The 21,473-nt window shown below is 57.6% G+C and overlaps 2 protein-coding genes across 5 annotated transcripts; both read right to left on the reverse strand.

Moving 5' to 3' along the window:
- Nucleotides 1–5,838: 5,838 nt before the first annotated feature.
- On the reverse strand, nucleotides 5,839–11,370 carry LCN10 (lipocalin 10). Of its 4 annotated transcripts, XM_003279823.4 has the most exons (6): nucleotides 10,405–11,370; nucleotides 9,498–9,637; nucleotides 8,930–9,039; nucleotides 8,515–8,622; nucleotides 7,623–7,721; nucleotides 5,839–7,226 (listed from the first exon to the last, which is right to left on the reverse strand). In XM_003279823.4, exons 1-6 carry the CDS (start codon nucleotides 10,519–10,521, stop codon nucleotides 7,198–7,200), a joined length of 603 nt encoding a protein of 200 aa, XP_003279871.3. In that variant the 5' UTR covers nucleotides 10,522–11,370; the 3' UTR covers nucleotides 5,839–7,197. The 4 variants fall into 4 exon arrangements, 3 of the variants coding, with proteins under 3 accessions (XP_003279871.3, XP_012364518.2, XP_030674082.1); XM_012509064.2 differs by lacking the exon at nucleotides 8,515–8,622; XM_030818222.1 differs by lacking the exon at nucleotides 8,515–8,622 and having other exon boundaries at nucleotides 7,140–7,721.
- Nucleotides 11,371–11,629: 259 nt separating this feature from the next.
- On the reverse strand, nucleotides 11,630–17,720 carry LCN6 (lipocalin 6). The gene is made up of 5 exons (XM_030818223.1): nucleotides 15,989–17,720; nucleotides 14,878–15,017; nucleotides 13,299–13,369; nucleotides 12,625–12,735; nucleotides 11,630–12,353 (listed from the first exon to the last, which is right to left on the reverse strand). The coding sequence occupies exons 1-5, from the start codon at nucleotides 16,076–16,078 to the stop codon at nucleotides 12,187–12,189; spliced, it is 579 nt and encodes a 192-aa protein (XP_030674083.1). The 5' UTR covers nucleotides 16,079–17,720; the 3' UTR covers nucleotides 11,630–12,186.
- Between the last annotated feature and the right edge of the window lie 3,753 nt (nucleotides 17,721–21,473).

Genomic DNA, 21,473 nt, shown 5'->3' on the forward strand with positions numbered 1-21,473 from the left:
AGTGAGCTGAGATTGTGCCACTGCACTCCGGCCTGGGCGACAGAGTGAGACACCATCTCAAAAACTTTTGTAAAAAATTTAAAAACCCAACCAAACAGGCCTGGTGCAGTGGCTCACGCCTGTAATCCCAGCACTTTGGGAGGCCAAGGCAGGTGGACCACCTGAGGTCAGGAGTTCAAGACCAGCCTGGCCAACATGGGGAAACCCCATTTCTACTAAAAATGCAAAAATCAGCTGGGCGTGATGGTGCGAGCCTATAATCCCAGCTACTCGGGAGGCTGAGGCAGGAGAATCACTTGAACCTGGGAGGCAGAGGTTGCAGTGAGCGGAGATTGTGCCACTGCACTCCAGCCTGGGTGACAGACTGAGACTCCCCCTCAAAAAAAAAAAAAAAAACAAGAGCAACAGCAACAGACAGCCTGCAGTCCCAGAACACCCACACTCTCTCACTCTCTGTGACGACTCAGAATTTCTTCCAGACTTAATGGATCACCATTCTGGATAAAAAAATCAACTAAACATGGACGCCTTCCCCTCCCTGCTTCGGCTGCCTTGTGGACACACAGGTTCACACCAAGGTCATTACCAAGGGTTTGCATCCCCCCCCTCCCCGCAAGCTCTCCCCCTCAGCCACACCCCTGAGGGTTGGGACATTCTGGAATTGCCTTGTTGATTGGCACTGATGGGGAGGGCTTTGAAGGAGCTGTGTGAACATCCTTCAGGTCGAGGCCTGGGCGAAGCTGGCCCTGAGGCTGGAAGACATTCCTGGAGAAAATGCAGGGGCTCCTGGCCGCTACACGAAGTCCACGTGCAGAGGGCCATGAAGTGGGCAGTGGGTGTGGGAGTGGGAAGGTGGAGGCGTCACACCCCTGCCCCAGGTCACGTGACAGAGGTGGAAGGGTGAGTACAAGTCAGAGTACCCAGTGGAGCCCTGCAGGGCTGCTGGCGAGTGCTGCTGGGGCTGCAGAGTGTGTGAAGCCAGGCACCCCAGGACATTTTGGGCATGAGCAGGGATCAGGCCCCCATGGGGAAGGGGAGAGTGCTGGGGAGGTCTGACCCTGGTGGGGGCAGATTGGGGGAAGGTGACTGTGCAGTGCTGAACACTGTCCACAAAATGTCATTCCACCTGAACCTGTGAGCATGACCATGTGTGGAACAGCGTGTCCGGGTGCAGCGGCTCACACCTGTAACCCCAGCACTTTGGGAAATCAAGCTGGGAGGAGAGCTTGAGCCCAGGAGTTCGAGACCAGCCCAGGCAACATAGATAGACCCTGGCTCTACAAAAAATAGAAACAAATTAGCTGGGTGTCATGCTGCACACTCATCCCAGCTACTCGGGAGGCTGAGATAGGAGGATCGCTTGAGCCCAGGAGGTCGAGGCTGGAGTGAGCCATGATTGTGCCACGGCCCTCCAGCCTGGGTGACAGAGTGAGACCCTGTCTCAAAAAAACAAATCGAAAGACAAAATAAGGTCCTAGATCCAATGACTGCTGAGAAGAGCGGGGCTGGCCACAAGAGACAAGGCCTCGGGAGGGCAGGGGCAGTGACGGGAGAGATGCAGCCCCAGCCCCAGAACAGCCAGACCTACCAGCACCGCCCGCGGCTGGAAGAGACAGGAAAGAGCCTCCTTCAGTGCCTTCGGAGGAGCGTGACCCTGCAGAGCCTCCTTCAGTGCCTTCGGAGGAGCGTGACCCTGCAGAGCCTCCTTCAGTGCCTTCGGAGGAGCGTGACCCTGCAGAGCCTCCTTCAGTGCCTTCGGAGGAGCGTGACCCTGCAGCACCTGGGTCTGGACTTGGAGTCTCTAGAACTGAGAACGAGCTTCTGATACCCCCAGTTTGCAGTACTGGGGCATGCCAGGACCTCCCACAGCCGGTGGCCATTCACAGTGCAGGCCTGATCGGGGGCTGCAGACACACTCAGCCTGACCCCACGGTCCACCTGGTTTTCGTCACCTGGAGGTCGGCCCTTCCTATCTGTAGGGTCCAGCCCCACAGGGTCGGTGGGTTTTTCTCCCCATGTGCGGAGATGAGAAATTGTAGAAGTAAAGACACAAGACAAAGAGATAAAAGAAAAGACAGCTGGGCCCAGGGGACCATTACCACAAAGACGCGGAGACCTGTAGTGGCCCCAAATGCCAGACTGTGCTGATATTTATTGGATACAAGACAAAGGGGCAGGATAAGGAGAGTGAGCCATCTCCAATGATAGGTAAGGTCACGTGGGTCACGTGTCCACTGGACAGGGGGCCCTTCCCTGCCTGGCAGCCTAGGCAGAGAGAGAGAGAGAGGAGAGAGAGAGAAACAGCTTACGCCATTATTTCTGCATATCAGAGACTTTTAGTACTTTCACTAATTTTCTACTGCTATCTAAAAGGCAGAGCCAGGTGTACAGGATGGAACATGAAGGTGGACTAGGAGCGTGACCACTGAAGCACAGCATCACAGGGAGACGGTTAGGCCTCCAGATAACTGCAGGCGGGTCTGACTGATGTCAAGCCCTCCATAAGAGGTGGAGGAGCAGAGTCTTCTCTAAACTCCCCCAGGGAAAAGGAGACTCCCTTTCCCTGTCTGCTAAGTAGCAGGTGTTTTTTCTTGGCACTGACGCTACCTCTAGACCACGGTCCACTTGGCAACAGGCATCTTCCCAGGCCCTGGCGTTACCGCTAGACCAAGGAGCCCTCTGGTGGCCCTGTCCAGGCATAACAGAAGGCTCACACTCTTGTCTTCTGGTCACTCCTCCCTATGTCCCCTCAGCTCCTATCTCTGTATGGCCTGGTTTTTCTCGGTTGTGATTATAGAGTGAGGATTATTATAATATTGGAATAAAGAGTAATTGCTATAAACTAATGATTAATTATATTCATATATAATATGTCTATGATCTAGATCTAGCATAACTCTTGTTTTATATATATATATATATATATATATATACTTTTTTTTTTTTTTGAGACGGAGTCTCGCTCTGTCGCCCAGGCTGGAGTGCAGTGGCGCGATCTCGGCTCACTGCAAGCTCCGCCTCCTGGGTTCACGCCATTCTCCTGCCTCAGCCTCTCCGAGTAGCTGGGACTACAGGCGCCCGCCACCACGCCCGGCTAACTTTTTGTATTTTTAGTAGAGACGGGGTTTCACCGTGGTCTCGATCTCCTGACCTCGTGATCCGCCCACCTCGGCCTCCCAAAGTGCTGGGATTACAAGCGTGAGCCACCGCGCCCGGCCGATATATTTTATTAAACTGGAACAGCTCGTGCCCTCGGTCTCTTGCCTCGGCACCTAGATGGCTTGCCACCCACACTTATCCAGTTCTTTGAAACTGTTAGGGCTTTTGCTTAACAGAAAGGAGAAAGATGACCTAGCCACGTGCAGCAGTGAAAAAGCCGTCAGCCCCAGTTGGTGACTCTGGGTCTGTAAACACCTTCCATGGGGCCACACAGGTGCCCAACCCCATGCCGGAACCTTTGGGAATTGCAGACTCTGACCAAAACTGTTGGGCTTTCATAAGAGCCTCAGGCCACTCCCTGCCGCCTTTCGTCCCCAACCTGGACCTCAGAGGCCCAGTGGAGTGACCACTGTAACTCCAGGACAGGACTGCACAGGGCCCTCGGGAGGTGGGGGGTGTCCAGGAGCACTGGCCAGCCCCATCGGCCCGGCCGCAGCTGTCTCTGCTGCCAGCCAGCAAGGATGTCCACAGGCTGTGGGCTCACCTGGGGGCTCATCTGTAGCAGACACACCTATGGGCTCCCCCGGATTTTGTTTGTTTGTTTTTTGAGACAGAGCCTCTCTGTGTCACCCAGGCTGGAGTGCAGTGGCATGATTTCAGCTCATTGCAACCTCAACCTCCCAGGTTCAAGTGATTCTCCTGCCTCAGCCTCCCGAGTAGCTGGGAGTACAGGTACCTGCCACCATGGCTCGCTAATTTTTGTATTTTCAGTAGAGACAGGGTTTCACCGTGTTGGCCGGGCTGGTCTCGAACTCCTGACCTCAAGTGATCTGTCCTCCTCGGCCTCCCAAAGTACTGGGATGACAGGCCTGAGCCACTGCACCTGGCCACAATCTGAAATTCACCCTGGTACCACAACACAGAGCAGCAGCCAGCGATGAAAGGGAATGAACGAGTGACCACACAGCGTGGGTGAATCTCACAACAGCTGTTCAGCTCTGTGAGTGAAGGAAGCCGGACCCCCGACGCAGCGTGCATGCAGAGTGATCTCATTCACAGGAGACTCCAGAAAATGGAAATCGACGTAATAACAGGAAGACGACCAGTGGCTCCTTGGGCTGGGGCTGGGGCAGGAAGACCCAGAGGAGCTTTGCAGAACGTGCTGGGTCGTGGACATGTTTCTGTATTTTTTTTGAGACGGAGTCTCGCTCTTGTCACCCAGGCTGGAGGGCAATGGTGCGATCTCGGCTCACTGCAACCTCTGCCTCTCGGGTTCAAATGATTCTCCTGCCTCAGCCTCCCGAGTTGCTGGGACTACGGGCATGCATCACCACGCCCGGCTAACTTTTTTGTATTTTAGTAGAGACGGAGTTTCACCATGTTTGTCAGGCTGGTCTCAAATTTCTGACCTCGTGATCCACCCGCCTTGGCCTCCCAAAGTGCTGGGATTACAGGCATGAGCCACCGCACCCAGCCTATATATACATATATATATATATATTTTTTTTTTTTTTTTTGAGACGGAGTCTTGCTCTGTTGCCCAGTGGAGTGCAGTGGAGCAATCTCGGTTCACTGCAGCCTCTACTGCCTGGGTTCAAGCGATTCTCCTGCCTTAGCCTCCCAAGTAGCTGGGATTACAGGCGCCCACCACCACACCTGGCTAATTTTTGTATTTTTTTTAGTAGAGACAGGGTTTCAGCATCTTGGCCAGGCTGGTCTTGAAATCCTGACCTCGTGATACACCCATCTCAGCCTCCCAAAGTGCTGGGATTACAGGTGTGAGCCACCATGCCCGGCTGTATTTTTTGTTTTTTTTTTTTGAGATGGAATTTCCCTCTCATTGCCCAGGCTAGAGTGCAATGGCATGATCTCAGCTCACCGCAACCTCTGCCTCCCGGGTTCAAGCTACTCTCCTGCCTCAGCCTCCCGAGTAGCTGGGATTATAGGCATGCGCCACCATGCATGGCTAACTTTGTATTTTTAGTAGAGACAGTTTTTCTCTATGTTGGTCAGGCCGGTCTCGAACCCCTGACCTCAAGTGATTCACCTGGTTCAGCCTCCCAAAGTGCTGGGATTACAGGCACCCAGCCTTTTATGTATATGTTATAATATATACTATATATAAAATATATTATAATAATATATATATTATATATGTATATAATTTTTTTTGAGACGGAGTCTCCTCTGTCACCAGGCTGGAGTGCAATGGTGCGATCTCGGCTCACTGCAACCTCCACCTCCTGGGTTCAAGCAATTCTCCTGCCTCAGCCTCCTGAAAAGCTGGGATTACAGGTGTGCGCTACCACGTCTGGCTAATTTTTTGTATTTTTAATAGACACGGGGTTTCACCGTGTTGGCCAGGATGGTCTCAATCGCTTGACCTCGTGATCCACCCGCTTCGGCCTCCTAAAGTGCTGGGATTACAGGTGTGAGCCACCGTGCTTGGCCTATATATATGTTTTTTGAGACAGAGTCTCACTCTGTTGCCCAGGCTGGAGTGCAGTGAGGCAATCCCGACTCACTGAACCTCCCAGGCTCAAGCAATCCTCCCCCGTCAGCTTCCTGAGTAGCTGGGACTACAGGTGCCCACCACCACGCTCAGCTAATTTTTGTAATTTTTGTATTTTTTGCAGAGATGAGGTCTCACCATGTTGCCTGGGCTCCAGACTACTTTTCTGCACACAGGAGAGCCTTATTTCTCATAAGAGATTGCAGCCAGCAGGGCAGCCCTTCTGACAGGCTAGGAAGCGTAGCCTCGGGCCAGAAGCCTGGAACAGACACTTGGAGGGAGGGGCAGAGGGAAGAGGAATTTATGCTGAAGGAGATGGCCAAATATAGGTGTCCAATAAGCTTCAGAAGGATCGTGAGTATTCATGAAAGGAGAAGCGTGTACACGTGCAGCTGAGCAAATTCTCCATGGGCTGCCCAGAACCACTCTCTGATCTCTTCTCGGGCCAGAAGGAGGGGCTGACCCCTTACCCCGTCATGGCTGAGGACTTGGGTTCAGGGTTTCTTTGGGATCGCCTTGGCCAGAAGAAAGTCCATTCATTCAGTTGAGGGGTTCATCTCAGACAACCTCCCGTCATCACCCCTCGAGTGAGACCCAAGCCCTTCACTGCAGCCTTCGAGGTGCCATGGTCCGGTGGACCCCCTCCTGCTCCTCTGTGGCTCTCCCCGCTGCCGTTCTCATACTGGCATCCCCAATCTCCTTGAGAAGCCATTTTCTCTACTCTGATGTCTTTTCAGAAGTCATGTCCTGTTCTGGGGATGCACCCCTGCTCCTCCAGCCCCACCCGAACTGACTTAACACCCACCACCCTTCCCAGGTCAGCCCAAATGCCACTTCCCCCAGGAAGCACTCCCTGATGCTGCCCTGGATGGAATGAGTCAGACCTGCTGTTGTTGGGCCCTGGCCGCGCCTAGATACACTTCTAGGGTCTATACTCGAGTATCCAGGTGATCTAGGGTCTATACTCGAGTATCCAGGTGATCACGCTGCTGAGGTTGGCTTCTCCTGATCAAGCATCAACTCTGGGACTGTGTTTGCCGATTCTGCTCCCTAACGCAGCCGCAGGGGCCAGCATGCTGCCTGGCACGTCATGGGGGCTTCTCCATGTTGGGTGGATATGTGAACGGCTTCCTGAGAAAGTGCAGGATGTCAAGGAACGCAGAGGGTGGCGGGGGCGTGGAGGGCAGAGGGAAGTCACACGGCGAGGACTGCGTTGGGCCAGCCTGTGGTCTATTTCACAGCAGACAAGGAACAGCAACAGCCTGCAGTGTGCTCCAGAGGACACCGGGAAAGGGGCCTGGCTGACATCTCGCTACCCGGTCAGCCTGTACCCTCCTTCCGCCATCTTTCTGTGATCATAAAGGATCCCTTGAGCCACTTGATTTTCTGTCATTGATACATTATCAATGACCTAGAGTCACCAAACACCTCTCAACAAGCCATGCTCTCCACCTGACATCTGGAACAACGCTCCCGGGGCCTGGGAGGACCACACGTTGAAAGGAAAGAGCAGAGGACACTGGCTCTCATGGCAGGATGGTGTGTGCACAGGACGCTGTGGGAGAGGAAAACAGCCATGCGTGGGCTGGCTGCTCGGAGGAGACACAGGAACCATGAACACGTCTGCCCCGGCCGCTCCCTGGTTCCATGCGTGCTCGTCTTGGGCACCACGAGAACACAGCCATGCAGCCCCCGATCCTGCAGCCACAGCCGCAGCACCACCTGGTCAGATGCAGCATCTGCTCTGGGTGCCTCTCGCTGTCGGTGCAAGGTCTGCCAGGCCAAGCCCCGATTCTCAGGGGCGGCAGGAGGTGGGAGGCACGTTTGGGTGGATCTTTAAAATGGCACCTTTCAAATGGGTCCTTTCATCTCTCCTTCCCCCAACGAATCAGCTCCCCAATGGGACGGGCAGGTAGGGCCAGGAGGGCAAAAGGCTGAGGGCACAGTTTACCGTCTTTCGGGAGGATGACGGCGGCCTTGGAGAGCCCCAGAATGTCACACGCGTCCATGAATTCCTTCAGACTCTGGAAGCTCGAAACATTCTGTCTATCTGAGGTTGAGATCAGGATCACATCAGAGACTCTAGCTCTGGCCATTTTAGGGTCTGCACCCTGACCCCCATCCCTACCCCAGGAGCTGCTGAAATGTCCTCAGAGTTTAGGCATGAAGCAGGGGTTGGCCAGGGGAGGACAGCGGCAGCTGGGCCCCTCCCCACTTAGGAGGCAGCCAGGCTCGGGAAGCCAGGGTCACCATGCTGTCGCCTGGGGAACCCTCTCTGCCTGCAGAGTCCCCTCCAGCCAGCCCCTCAGCTGTGCCCCAGCTTGCTGCACCCTGAGCATGCCCCACCTCAACTGAGACCCCAGGACCCACCTCTCCTCTACCCCTTCCAACTGGGAGGGCCACTTCTTTCCCTGTACCCCAGGTGGTTGGTGCCTAGAATTGGGTTTGCGGCCCTTAACCCACACTGGGTCACTTCCACACCCCTCCATCCCGGGCAGACCCTTACCTGGGACCCCTCCGGCGCCTCCTCATCCCCATTGTGTCCCTCACCTAGAACGTTGCACCTGCACCCCCCACCATCCTGGTGGCCTCCACTCCCCCTGGATGGCCCACCTTGCTCTGCAGCCTCTTCCTGGCATCCCCCATCCTTGCTTCAGCGACCTCCAGGACCTGACTGCTGTGGTCTTGGCTTCCACTGCCCCTGCCCTGACCACAGCCCCAACCCCCACTCTCCCTGCCCACCTCACCCCCTGGGTCCTGCCCGGCCCCATGTGCCCAGCACCCCTCTGTGCCTCCCTCTGCACCCCCTCCACCATCCCCCGCCACCCGCTGTGCCCACTCACGGAAGAGCAGCAGGTTCTTGTAGTTTTGGGCTGCGCGCCCCAGGCGGAGGTAGACCAGGCCGTAGCTGTAGTCAGTGGACAGCACGTGGAAGGCCTTCACCCCTTTCACTGAAAGAGACTCCCAGGATGCCCGCTGGTTCCCGGATGGTGTGGCTGTGCCCGCCCGCAGCCCTGACCCCTGGTGTCCAAGGTTTCGGAGCCCCCACCCAGGTGCAGGTGTCCAGAGGGACTGAGTGCCCTCCGGGGGCCTCCCCTCCCGGGCCAGGCCGCCCAGCACATGACGTGTGGGCTCTGGGAACACAGCCAGCCTGACGCCCGCCTGCCACGTGCTCTCCGGGACAAGGGGTCTGCTCAAGGCACAGGGGGGACAGAGGCATCTCACGCAGCTCCTCTGGGGCCCAGAGCCCCAGCACACCTCCCTCCGGTCCTTCCCTCGGGCCCGCCGCATACGCACAGGTGTTCCTGAACACCGGCTTCTTCCTGTCTTTCCTCAAGATCACCTCCTGGGACTGGCACCCCTTCAACCTGGGGCCAAGGCGGGGGCTCAGGCTGCAGACCAGGGAACCCCTCCTCCCACCCGTCGGCCGCCAAGCCCCACCCACACGTCTCGGTCCCACCCCTGCTCCCGTGGGACCTGGGAAGGTTGAGGCCCCAGGTCCCCAGTTTTTTGCTTCACTATCCAACTCGTGTCAATTTGAGGCTCTGTGGTTTGAGGATTTTCCAGTTCGGACTGGGGCCTGTCCCACGGCACGGGAGAAACTCCCAACTCCCACCCGTGGGGGCCCAGGGGCTGCAGGTGGCTCCCATGTGGGGGCCCAGGGCCTGCAGGCGGCTTCCTCTGAGTTTAGGGGGGAGGAAGTGGGGGGGATGGTCCTTGTGGAACTTCCAGACAGACGGGCTCCTCCCAGACTCCTTTCCAGCCCCCAGGCAGCTCCCTCCTCCTGGAAGGGGAGACCCTTGCCTGGGGAGCGCTGCCCACTCACCGGCTGAAGGCGAGGAGCACGCGGAGCTGGCCCACTTTGTTCACCTTTACCATGGACGCTCCCAGCTTCCTCTTGTCCCTGGCCGGCAAGAATCCCTGGGCGTCAGTAGCCGTGGCCAGAATGTACCAGAACCCTGAAAACTGAGCAGCGGGTGTGTGGGCGGGGACAGGAGCTGCCACCCAGGGGCTGTCCCTACCCCCGAGGTTCCCAGCTAGAGAACCCAGGAGACAAGTGACCCTTCTGCGAGCCGGAGCCCCAGCCCCACCCAGGTGCCACCTTGGTCCCAGCCACTCAAGCCCTGGCCACTGGAGCAGGGCCGCAGAGAAGTAGGTGCCTAGCTGGTCAGGGATCCCAGGCAGCACAGGGCTGGGCCGTGGGCACCAGCAGGTGGGAGGCCCCCCTACCTCAGAGGCCCTGGCTCCTTTCCACGTGGCCTCCTGGGGGCCGGGTACTGCTCGGCCACTTCCCTTCCCGCCGGCCCCCGGTCCCCAACTCTGCCTGCTGCCAACCCCACTGCCCTGGGCACCACTGTGCCAATGAGTGCTGCTCCCACGGCTCACTCAGCAGGTGCCCGGGCCCTCCCGCTACAGAATACGCCCCGCTTGCTCCACACCCACTCTGCACTCTGGGCGTCACCCGACCTCCTCGGCCACAGCTCTCTGGGTCCCTCCACCCTGACCCTCCCTGACCCCCCGACCCCCCTGAACCCCCTCGAGGCTCCCTGCCTTTGCCCTGCAACTTGCGGGGCCCCTTGCCGGAGGCTGCAGTGGGAGAGGCCAGGTGGGCAGTGCCCATGCCTGGAACTCCTGGTAGCCCTGCTCCTGGGCGGCTGCCGGGAGACTGTGCAGGAACCTGCTTCAGCTCCAGGGCCGGCTCCCTGCTCAGGGACCAGCGGCACATGGCTCACCTTGTTCCAGTTGAGGGTGTGGGACTCCCTGGGGTACCACTCCTGTACCTGGGACCCTGCAGCCAGCCCCAGCCCCAGCCCCAGCACCAGCACCAGCACCAGCAGCCCCTGCCTCATCTTCACCCTCCTCCCTCAGCCACCAAGGCCAGTGTTTAAACCTCCCTGGAGCTGCCAGCCTGTGTCGGGAGACGATGGAGGGGAGGGAGGGGAGGGAGGCAGCAGGTGTGGCCTTGGGCTCTGCTACTCTCTCCCCGCCCAGGGACCACCCTCAGACACTCCGGCACAGCCAGCACTGCCCCGCCCTGTGGTCACCACTGGCCTGGGCTGCCCTGGCAGACAGAGGCCTCTCTGAGGCCCCAGGACCCTCCTGCCCTCTGTGCCCAGCCTGGGGTCACTGTGTGTGCCCCTGAGACTCATTAAGCCCTGGCCCTCATCCCAGACCTCCCAGGTCACAGGCAAAGGGCTGGTTGTGGCCCTTCTGGGGCAGATGTGGACGTGGGAGCCCCGCGCGGCAGCCACCCACACAGCCCCCGCCACCTTCTTGAGGGCCTGGCACCCAGCACCTGAGCAGGTACCGAAGGGCGGGCCAGGGCTGTGTGCCCGTGCCCATGAGTGTGTGTGTGTGCATGTGTGAGTGCGTGCTCACATGTGCATGCATGTGCATGCCCAGTCTGGCAGGTCAAGGCATCTGTGTGCACCTCGCCTCACTCCAGCCATGAGCCTCTCACAGTCCCCAGCCCCGCATCCAGCCCCGAGGCCCCCATGGCCTGTGTTTCTCCCAGGATGGCAGGCAGCCCCCCACGCCCATCAGAACACAGGAGGACCTGCAGGCTCGGGCGTCTGGGGTCCCCGTGCCTGCCCAGGCAAGAGGCACAACCCCAGCCCAGAGAAGCCTGAGCCTGGGGGGTCAGGGGCCTCTCTGAGCCCCACCAACCACGTCTCTCTTGTCCTGGGCAATCCTTGGAGCCTGTGGCACCCCAGCCATGGTCCTGGTGGACGTTACTGCTGGCTGCCTCCCAGGCTGTGTCCCCTGACCAGCCTCCACCTCCGAGCCGGGGCCCGAGTTTGGGTGTCCGAAGACCCAGAGGGGCTCTGGCAAGGGACTGGGTTGGGCACGCGTCTTCTTTGCAGCTGGCTCTATGGTTCTGTGGCTTGGCCCTTGGTGATGACCCCCGCCATCCTCCCCGCAATTCCCCGGCTGTGCCCCAGTCAAGAGCATCCTTGGTTTGCTGTGGAATCGCTTTATTCTGAGCTGGTGCTGGGCCCCGGGAGCCGCTGAGCGAGGTGGGTAGACACTGGCCGAGGTCACAGGACCCTGCGGGCGCCATCCCTACTGGGGACGCAGCACTCACTGAAAACCAAGAGGAGTGTGAGGGGCCCAGCACACCACGGAGGCGCCCTCCACACCCTCAGCCGCCTTAGAGGCAGTGGAGCCACAAACCCCGTGGGCTTGGGCAGAGGATCCTCCCGTCTACTGTGCGTAGTGTGGCCTCCCCAACCCCCTACCCCCAAGGGAGCCGGGGTGAGGCTCAGGACGGCGGCTTACCGGAAGGATCTTGTGAGCACAGGTGACTAGAAGGGAAGGCAAGACTGGCTGTGAAAAAGGACTGAGCCCCCCAGCACCCCAGGGCCCCGCCCACAGGACTCCCTGGCCATGGGGACCAGCCCCCCAGGCCTGACTTTGGGCAGGGGCAGGTGAAGACCCCCTCAGCCTGCCTGACTCCCTGAGGGCGTCTGAGTCAGGCAGAAGCCAGAATCAGCCCCAGGGTCTGTGTCACCCCATCACGCCCTGTGGGCTCCAGAACTTGCCCCAAGCCTCCCCCGTGGCTGCTCCGGTGGACACTCACGGTCCTTCTGCAGCTGGGCCTGCTGCTGTGACAGGAAGCCCAGGCTCCTGCTCCACTTGGTGAAGAGCCCCATGGCCTCCTGACTGGCTGTCTCCATCCGACCTGGGGGCACCAGGGCAGTGCAGGGGGAAGCAACCTCTGAGAGCTGGGGAGAGGCGGGGAGGGGCTGGGAAGGGTCAGGGAGGAGGCCACCTGCCCTGGGAAGGACCCCGGTCCTTCCAAGGCCACCTCCAGTGCAGCGAGCCTCAAGGTGGGGGAACTTGGCCTGCATGTGGTCCTGAGCGGCCCACTCACCACACAGCTCCCCACGTGGGCCCCTGAGCGGCCCACTCACCACACAGCTCCCCACGTAGGCCCCGCACGGCACACTCACTGTACAGCTCCACGGTGTTGAAGGGCTCATCCCCAAACTCCAGCTGAGTGAAGATGATGGCATAGTCTCTGAAGTTGGTGGCCAGCACCCGGAGCTCCAGCACGCCTATCGCTAGGAAACAAAACTCCCCGCCATGGGGGAGAGCAGCTGCTGTATCCGTCCAGGGGCCGCTGAGCTGGTGCTGGCCACAGGGACGGAGGGGCCAATTCAGGTGAGAGCGCCCAACCCCAGGAGACCCCTCCAAGCACACCCAGAGCCCCCAAGCTTTGTCCCCCACCCCAGACCCCACCTGGTACCAGCATCAAGGGGCTTTCAGACACTGACGGACAGACAGACAAGCACTGCCCCAGCCTGTCCCGGATGTGAACGAGGAGCGGCTGGGTCACACCGGCCCAGCCCTGTCCCTGTGGACAGCCACTGAACAGGCCCCTCGCCTTCTGCACCTATGGGGACCTTGGCTGGGCCCCACTGGCATCTGAGCCTGCTGGGAGTAAGCTTCCAGTCCTCTGTCCGGGGGCCTCTCTTCACCCTCAGGATGGGCACCAATCCCAAGACCAGACCCTGTAGCCTCCTGGCACTCGGGAGTGGAGTCAGCCCTCCGTCCCTGCCCGCAGGGGGCCTGGGGATGCTGCAGGGAAGAACCGCCTGGGTGAGGCCGTGGCCATCAGACTCACAGGGATTCTCAAACGCCCATCCGGAGTTTCGCTTTATTAGCTCCATGACACTCTGGCTGCACCCCTCCAGCCTGGAAAAGAAGGGGCCCGTCCCCCACTCAGGGTCAAGACCCCGGGGCCCGGTGAGAGGAGACGGAGCCCAGGAGTCCAGGCCAGGCCCGCCGGCAGTGAGGCCAGAGCTTCCATCTTCTGCCGGATGCCCTGATGCCCGGAAACCTGCTCTCGGAGAGTGGACGGCGCAGGAGTCCTGAGAGGGGCAGACACTCCTGTTCACCTCCTGAGAGATCCTCAGTGCCAGATCTCCACCAGGAACGCTGAATGCTGCTGAGGACGCAACAGGAGACTTGACAGACGGGAGGTTCGCCCGCGACTCGGGGGAAGGACAGGGCGGGGTGGGGGTTCGCCGCGACTCAGGGGAAGGACGGGGCGGGGTGGGGGATTGCCCACGGCCTGGGGGAAGGACGGGGTGGGGCGGGGGTTTGCCCACGACTCAGGGGAAGGACAGGGCTGGGTGGGGGTTCACCCGCGACTCGGGGGAAGGACGGGGCAGGGTGGGGGTTCTCCTGCGACTCTGGGGAAGGGGCCGGGGCTCCCTAAGTGGTCAGTCCCCAGAGTGAGCAAAACCCAGCAAAGGTGCAGTAGTGTTTGCCAACGAAGGAAGCTGAGGCTGAGTCCATGCAGGAGAAACAGCAAGAAGAACTAGGAAAGCCATGTGGGAGCTGCCACCTCAGCCTGGAGCCCCTTAGTCCCAGCTCGCCCTGAGGCCAGGCCTGGCCCCGGGGGTGCAGTGGGGCCCCTGCCCATACCCTGCAGGTGCGTGTAGGGGGAGAGCACGCTGGTGAGGAGGGCAGGTTCTTCTCTCTGGGCCCCATGCCTGGCTCAGTGGTTCAGGCCTGGGCTCTGCTGCCAGCCTGCCAGGGGGTAGACGCCCACCACGCCACCCAGCAGGCCACTCTTCTGCGAAGGGAGGCGGGCACTGACTCCTGCCCCAGCACGGCTACCCCCACAGCCCGGCTGCCCTGTAGTTGTCCCCTGTGTAGCACGGCCGCCCCACAGCCTGGCCCACCCCACCCCTGCACGCCACCACCAGCCATGCATGTGGTCGGGTGCGCTGGCCTGAGGCCACAGAGCCAGTCTGGCCAACAGCGTCCACGACCATATTGTTTGGGGATTTATGTTATGAAAGTACCAGTGGTTCTTAGGTCCAAATGCATTACCCTCCTTTAAACAGAATTCCCGAAAAAGGCTTGCTGAGACGACAGGCTTCCCCAGCTCTGACCACAGCCTGAAGCCCAGATGACCCAGGACAGGGATGCATGAAGGAGCGTGGTCAGAGCAGTGCCCGCCCGCGGTATTGAAGGTGGGAGTGCCACCTGGAGGCCCCAGGGACACAGATGTGAGTAGCTGGGCAGAGGGCTGGTGGCTCTGCACAGAGCCCAGAGGGAAAAGTGAGGGGGGTGCAGAGGGGCCGTGGGAAGCCCCCAGGCCGCGGTGCCCGGGAGCAGATGTGCAAAGTACATGATGTGGCTGAGCCACAGTCCTGCCTATGGGAAGGCCTGGCAGGACCCGCCCCACTCACCCCTGCTGAGAGGACAGGATTCGCAGGTTGTTTTCTGGAGTGAGGGTCACCACCACCCCCGCGACGTTCTTCATGTCCTTCTCCACTGCAAAGCCCTTTTCCCGGGAGGCCACCGCAAGCACGTACCAGGGCCCAAGAAGCTGCATTGAGGCCGCTCCTGTGATGGCCAGCAGCCCTCCAGCCTCCAGCCTCCAGCCTTCCAGCCCTCCAGCCTCAGCCTCCAGCCTCCAACCCTCCAGCCTTAGCCTCCAACCTCCAACCCTCCAGCCTCCAGCCTCCAACCCTCCCGCCCTCTAGCCTCCCCACCCTTGCAGCCTCTAGCCTCCAGCCCTCCAGCCTCCAGCCTCTAGCCCTCCAGCCTCCAGCTCTCCAGCCCTCCAGGCTCCAGCTCTGCAGCCTCCAGCCTCCAGTTCCCCAGCCCTCTAGCCTCCAGCCTCCAACCCTCTAGCCTCCAGTCTTCCAGCCCTGCAGCCTCCAGCCTCCACCCTCCAACCATCCAGCCCTCCAGCCTCCAGTCTCCAACCCTCCCGCCCTCCAGCCTCCAACCTTCCAGCCTTGCAGCCTCTAGCCTCCAGTTCTCCAGCCCTCTAGCCTCCAGCCTCCAGCCCTCCAGCCTCCAGCCTTCCAACCTCCAGTCTCCAGCCCTCCAGCCTCCAGTCTCCAGCTCTCCAGCCCTCCAGCCCTCCAGCCTCCAGCCCTCCAGCCTCCAGTTCTCCAGCCCTACAGCCTCCAGCCCTCCAGCCTCCAGTCTCCAGTTCTCCAGCCCTACACCCTCCAGCCCAGCAGCCTCCAGCCTCCAGTTGCCCAGCCTTCTAGCCTCCAGCCTCTAGCCTCCAACCATCCAGCCCTCCAGCCTCCAGGCCTCCAGCCTCCAGCCCTGCAACCTCCAGTCTCCAGCCTCCAATTCTCCAGTCCTCCAGCCTCCAACCCTCCAGCATCCACCCCTCCTGCCCTGAGGCTCCTGCCTTTCGGACCCCCCAAGGGCTGGCCCAACTCATTTCCCACTGCCCATGCTGGTCTGGGCTGGCCTTGGGGACCCAGAAGCTGTGTGGCCTTAAAGGAGGGGCCGGCCCCTGAGGACCAGCTTTCCCCACCCCCAGGAGGACAGTACCTGCTTAGGGTCCAGTCTTCCCAACCACACGGCCTGGGCCCTGGGCACCGAGACCAAAGCCAGAAGAGCAGCCAGCAGCAGGCCGCCCATCCTCCCAGGTCCACACCGCGCCACAGGCCCAGGGTGTGCAGTCCCTCCAGGCCCTGGAGACCCATTTATATGGCTCTGAAATTCTCTGTGTGGGCGGCACTAACCGCCAGGAACCCTCCTGGCCTCCTGCAAAATTACCCAGGGGGGCACTGAGCAGTGGCAGCCTCTGAGCCCAGATCAGACCAGCTGCACAGCCGGGAGAGGGTCTGCAGTGTGTGCATCAAGCATACTGTACTGATCCCTGCTTTCTTCCACCAGAAGGTTCCAGAATGGGCATCCTAAAGCCAGCCGCACCACCTCCCCCATTCCTGGGGACCCACGCTCTCCCTCGCCCAGTCTGGGGAAGCAGGGACTCTGCTGTCCGCTGCCAGGCCCTGCAGGAGGCCAAGGTCAAGCCCAAGGAGAGGAACCAGGGCGAGAACAAGTGGTTCTTAGGAGCTGCAGTTTTCGATATCTTTTGTTTCAATCATTAAATATAAAAAGTCCCTGAAAGCCTTTTGAAAAAGGCTCCCACCCCCTCCTGCTCACCCACCGTTCTGCTTTGTGGCCTGGCCTCTGTCTCCCACAGCCAGCACCCCCAGACCAGACTGTCCTGTTCCTTCCACCCCTGCAGCCCACCATCCGGCCCTGCTGCCTCCTGCCTCCCCTCCCTGGGACCCTGGCCTGCTTGTGCCTCCCAAGGCCCCTTGAGAGCTCTCTGCAGCCCCCGTCCGGGAGCAGAGGACAGAGGTGCTTGGCAGGGTCTCTCTGAGTCCCTGAAGCCCACTGGGAGGCAGCCGAGAGGGTCCTCCCCCAGTGCCGTGGCCTGCACCCTCTGGGATTCACTCCCACACACATTCGCTCATTCATCAACAAGGGTGCCAGGAGCACGTCCGTGCAACAAGGCTCCAGTGCCCAGGGCCGCCTGCACTCACAGAGCTTACACTGCAGCCCTAGCCGCCTGCCCTGTACCCACACAGCAGGGCCTGTGACCACCAGAGTGCAGGAGGAAGGCAGAAACCACACAGCTACTGGGGGCCAGGCCTGCGAAGACTGACCGGGCAGTGGGGCCACGGAGGTGCCAGCCAAAGCCATGGCAAGCAGGAGTTGCCCAGGGGCTGAGCCACAGAGCAAGGGGGCGGGACACTTAGGCCTGGAGCCTTCAGGAGGGAGCCGTGGCTGGGCACGGTGGCTCACACCTGTAGTCCCAGCACTTTGGGAGGCTGAGGCGGGAGGATCGCTTGAGTCCAGGAGTTTGAGACCAGCCTGGGCGACATAGCGAGACTTCGTCTGTACAAGCAAATTTTAGCTGGACATGGTGGCGTGCTCCTGTAGTGCTCCAGCTACTCAGAAAGCTGAGGTGGGAGGATTGCTTGAGCCCAGGAGGTTGAGGCTGCAGTGAGCTATGATCGTGCCGCTCCACTCCAGCCTGGGTGACAGAGCAAGACCCCATCTCTAAAATAAAATAAAAATACAAAAAGGAGGAAGCCGAGCAGCTAGGCCAGGCCTGTGAGGAGGAAACACCCGCCAGCCCCACTAGTGTCCCTAGGGACTGCGGGAGGCTGGTTCTCGAGGTAGCCACAAAACAGCACACACCATCAGCCAAGCGAAGTGCTATGGCTCAGGCCTGTCATCCCAGCACTTTGGGAGGCCGAGGCGGGTGGATCACCTGAGGTCAGGAGTTCGAGACCAGCCTGGCCAACATAGTGAAACTCCATCTCTACTAAAAGTACAAAAATTAGCTGGGTGTGGTGACACACGCCTGTAATCCCAGCTACTCGGGAGGCTGAGGCAGGAGAATCGCTTGAACCCGGGAGGCGGAGGTTGCAGTGAGCCGAGATTGTGCCACTGCACTCCAGCCTGGTTGACAGAGTGAGTAAGACTCCGTCTCAAAAAACAAACAAACCAACAAAAAAAAAACAAAGGATAAACCTCAGAGTCTAGTTCCCTGCCGGGGTGTGGAGCTGGAACAGAGTGGGGGGATGAAGTTAGACTTTTTCTGAGTAAACGTTTTTGTACAGTTTTGACTTTGGAATCAAGGTAATTTGGTATATTATACTCAAAAGTAAAATAAACAAATTCCTAACATGGGATACAGTTGCATTATAAATAAATGACAGCCACTCTGAAGGGGAAAGGACTGTCCCCGGCAACTTCTGAACACAGTAGTTTTTCTCTGCATTCTCGGGCTAACGGCAGAAAGAGCTGTAAACACATCCTAAGCTCTACCGGGCAGGCTCATGACTAACAGTGGTTTGGGTGAGCAATTCTGATACTACTTTCCATGTGCTCTAGAAGGGACCAAATGAGTAAATATATCAAGGATAATGGGTTTCTCTGTGTTGGAAAAGAGAGTTCTAAATATAGACAAATAGAAAAGGGAGAGATCAGAGTGAACCCTGTGGCGATCCATTGGAATTGGAAGTATCCATGTGAACTCGGATTTTGGTAGACAGATGGGGAGAGGCAGGGAGGGAAGGAGAGAGGGAGGAGGGAAGGAAGGAGGGAAAGGAGGGAGGGCAGGGAGGGGAGGAAGGAGGGAGAGAGGGAGGGAGAAATGGGAGGAGAAGGGAAGAAGGAGAGAGAGAGGGAGGGAGGGGAGGGGAAGAAGGAGGAGGGAGGAAGGGGAGGAAGGAAAGTCCGGGCTCTGTCTGTTGAGAAGGTTTAGATACAATCAGACCCAGTAAAAGTGAAAGCACGCCGAACACTCAGAGCTTGGTTTCCCAACACCATTCTGTACGAAAAGGAACCAGGACTCTGGGGAATTATTCAAAGCCTGTGTACAGAAAATGTAAGAGGAACTTGGAATGTCTTTTGTGCCAAAAAGCAAAAATGTGCTCGAGGAATCAGGGAATGTACCAACAACACTCTGAAGCCACTTTGAAGGCACTCCTATTGGGTAGAAATCATTGTCATAAACTGTAAGCTATGGAAGAAAACAGGAACAGCTGAGTCCATGCTGATATAATTAAGTAACCAAGTGGAGGACAAGGAATGCAGGTTCCAATGGGCTCACTTGGTCCCCACTTGTCACACGGATCTTCTTCCTGCAGACCTGAGTGGCCGTCCAGAGTCATTTCCCTCTGCCTGAGGAACATCCTTGGCATGTATTTATTGTGCTGAAGCTGCGTTAGAGATAAATTCCCTCCACTTCCATTTGTCTAAAAGTATGTTTATTTAACCCTCAGTTTTGAAGGATATTTGTCCTAGATAAAGAGCTCTGCGTTGATTTTTTTTTCATCAATGTAAAGACGGCCTATAGTCATCTCCTGGTTTCCATCTGCCATGAGAAGACAGCCATTGTGTCCCCCTGTTTATGCCCTGTATTAGTCCATTCTCACATTGCTATGAAAAACTACCTCAGACTGGGTAATTTATGAAGAAAAGAAGTTTAATTGGCTCATGGTTCCTCAGGCTGTACAGGAATCACGGCTGTGGAGGCCTCAGGAAACTTTCAATCATAGTTGAAGTTGAAGGGGAAGCAGGTACATCTTTTTTTTTTTTTTTGAGACAGAGTCTCGCTGTCGCCCAGGCTGGAGTGCAGTGGCGTGATCTTGGCTCACTGCAGGCTCCGCCCCCCGGGGTTCACGCCATTCTCCTGCCTCAGCCTCCCGAGTAGCTGGGACTACAGGCGCCCGCCACCTCGCCTGGCTAATTTTTTGTATTTTTAGTGGAGACGGGGTTTCACCGTGTTAGCTAGGGTGGTCTCGATCTCCTGACCTCGTGATCCGCCCACCTCGGCCTCCCAAAGTGCTGGGATTACAGGCGTGAGCCACCGCGCCCAGTGGAAGCAGGTACATCTTTACATGGCCAGCAGGAGAGAGAATGAAAGGGGGAGTGCTACACACTTTTAAACAACCAGATCTCCTGAGAACTCACTCACTATCACAAAAACATCAAGGGGAAATCCACCCCCATGATCCAATCACCTCCAACCAAGCCCTACCTCCAACATTGGGCATTACAATAATGCCACATGATATTTGGGTGGGGACACAGAGCCAAACTATATCATGCCCTGTCTTTTTTTGTTTGTTTTTAAAGAGAGACAAAGTCTCACTATGTTGCCCAGGCTGGTCTCAAACTCCTGACTTCAAGTGATCCTCCTGCCTCAGCCTCCCAAAGTGCTGGGATTACAGGATTACGGATATGAGCCACCAAGCCTGGATGTGCCCTGTCTTTTACCCACAAATCCCTTTAAATTTTTATCCAAATCACTGGCTGGCAGTGCCTTGACTATAATGTCCCCAGGTGTGACTTTTGTGAGGCTTTCTTTTTCATCCTGCCTGGGTTTCTCTGAGCCTCTGGGCTATCTAAGTTGATGTTTCCATCAAGTTTGGGTAATGCCAGCCACTATTTCTTCATGTATTCTCACTCTCTTCTCTTTCTCAGGCTAGTTTACATTTTTGATCTTGCCCCACAGATCTTTGAGCTGCTATCAACCATTTTCTTCTCTGTTCCTCAGACTGGATAATTTACATTGATTTGTGCTCAAATTCATGGACATCATTTTTGCCATGGCCAACTCCTATTAGTCCTTCCAGTAAATTTTTCATTTATTGTAATTTTCAGTTCCATAATTTTTTCTTTTTTATAGTTTGCATTTCTCTGTTGATTTCCTGATCTGATCTCCTACGTTCACTCCTTATTTCTTTATCAATTAGTCTTTTAATGCTATCATGTCACTATTTCTTTCCTTAGAGTATATCTTGCTTTTCTTTTAACTACTTATAATGGCTGTTTTAGACCTTTATCTTCTGAATACAACTTTGGGTCTTCTTGGTGTCAGTTTTTAGTAACTTTTTTTTTCTTTTTCTTTTTCTTTTTTAACATAGGTCATATTTTTCTGTCTTTGGACGTCCAGTGACTTTTGGGCAAGACGTTGTTGACGATGGTGGCCCTGAATCTACTGTCACCCTCTAAACAGCACTGACTTTTGTTCTGGGATGAATTCTGCCCTCCCAAATTCCTGCGTTGAAGCCCCAGATCCCATGGTCACTGTTTCAGGAGATGGGACCCTTAAGACGCAATCGAGATTAAGTGAGGTCAAAGGGAGTGGCCCTAATTTAACAGGCTGGTGTCCTTATTAGGAGAAAAAGAGGCACCCAGAGAGCGCTCCCCGCCAGGTGAGGACACAGCGAGGGGCTGCCTTCTGCGAGTGGGCAGGAAGCCCTCACCAGAAACTGCATTTTCCAGCACCTTAATCTTGGACTTCCACCCTCCAGAATGGTGAGGAAATACAGTTCTGTTGTTTAAGGTGCCCAGTCTGGGGTATTTTGTTACGGGAGCCTGAGCAGACAGCGAGAGTGACAGCCCCTCCAGCAGGAAATCCCAGTCCAGGCTAAGCTCCTTGAACCCGTGGGCTTCGGCCAGGCACAGCTGTGCACAGTCACGGCTGTTTCCCAGGAGCCCGTAA

This window comes from Nomascus leucogenys, chromosome 8 (genome assembly GCF_006542625.1).
Source record: "Nomascus leucogenys isolate Asia chromosome 8, Asia_NLE_v1, whole genome shotgun sequence".
Lineage (NCBI taxonomy): Eukaryota > Metazoa > Chordata > Mammalia > Primates > Hylobatidae > Nomascus > Nomascus leucogenys.

Coding starts and splice junctions, on each gene's coding strand:
- LCN10 (XM_003279823.4), bottom strand. CDS start 10,521: ATGAGGCAGGGGCTGCTGGTGCTGGTGCTGGTGCTGGGGCTGGGGCTG. Junction 8,623..8,929: donor GAGGGAAGGACCGGAGGGAG/GTGTGCTGGGGC, acceptor AGTCTCTTTCAG/TGAAAGGGGTGAAGGCCTTC. Junction 7,227..7,622: donor CGTCATCCTCCCGAAAGACG/GTAAACTGTGCC, acceptor CCTCTCCCACAG/CGTCCTGTGCACACACCATC.
- LCN6 (XM_030818223.1), bottom strand. CDS start 16,078: ATGGGCGGCCTGCTGCTGGCTGCTCTTCTGGCTTTGGTCTCGGTGCCC. Junction 15,018..15,988: donor GAAGACTGGACCCTAAGCAG/GTACTGTCCTCC, acceptor GCCTCAATGCAG/CTTCTTGGGCCCTGGTACGT. Junction 13,370..14,877: donor ATCCTGTCCTCTCAGCAGGG/GTGAGTGGGGCG, acceptor CTTCTTTTCCAG/GCTGGAGGGGTGCAGCCAGA.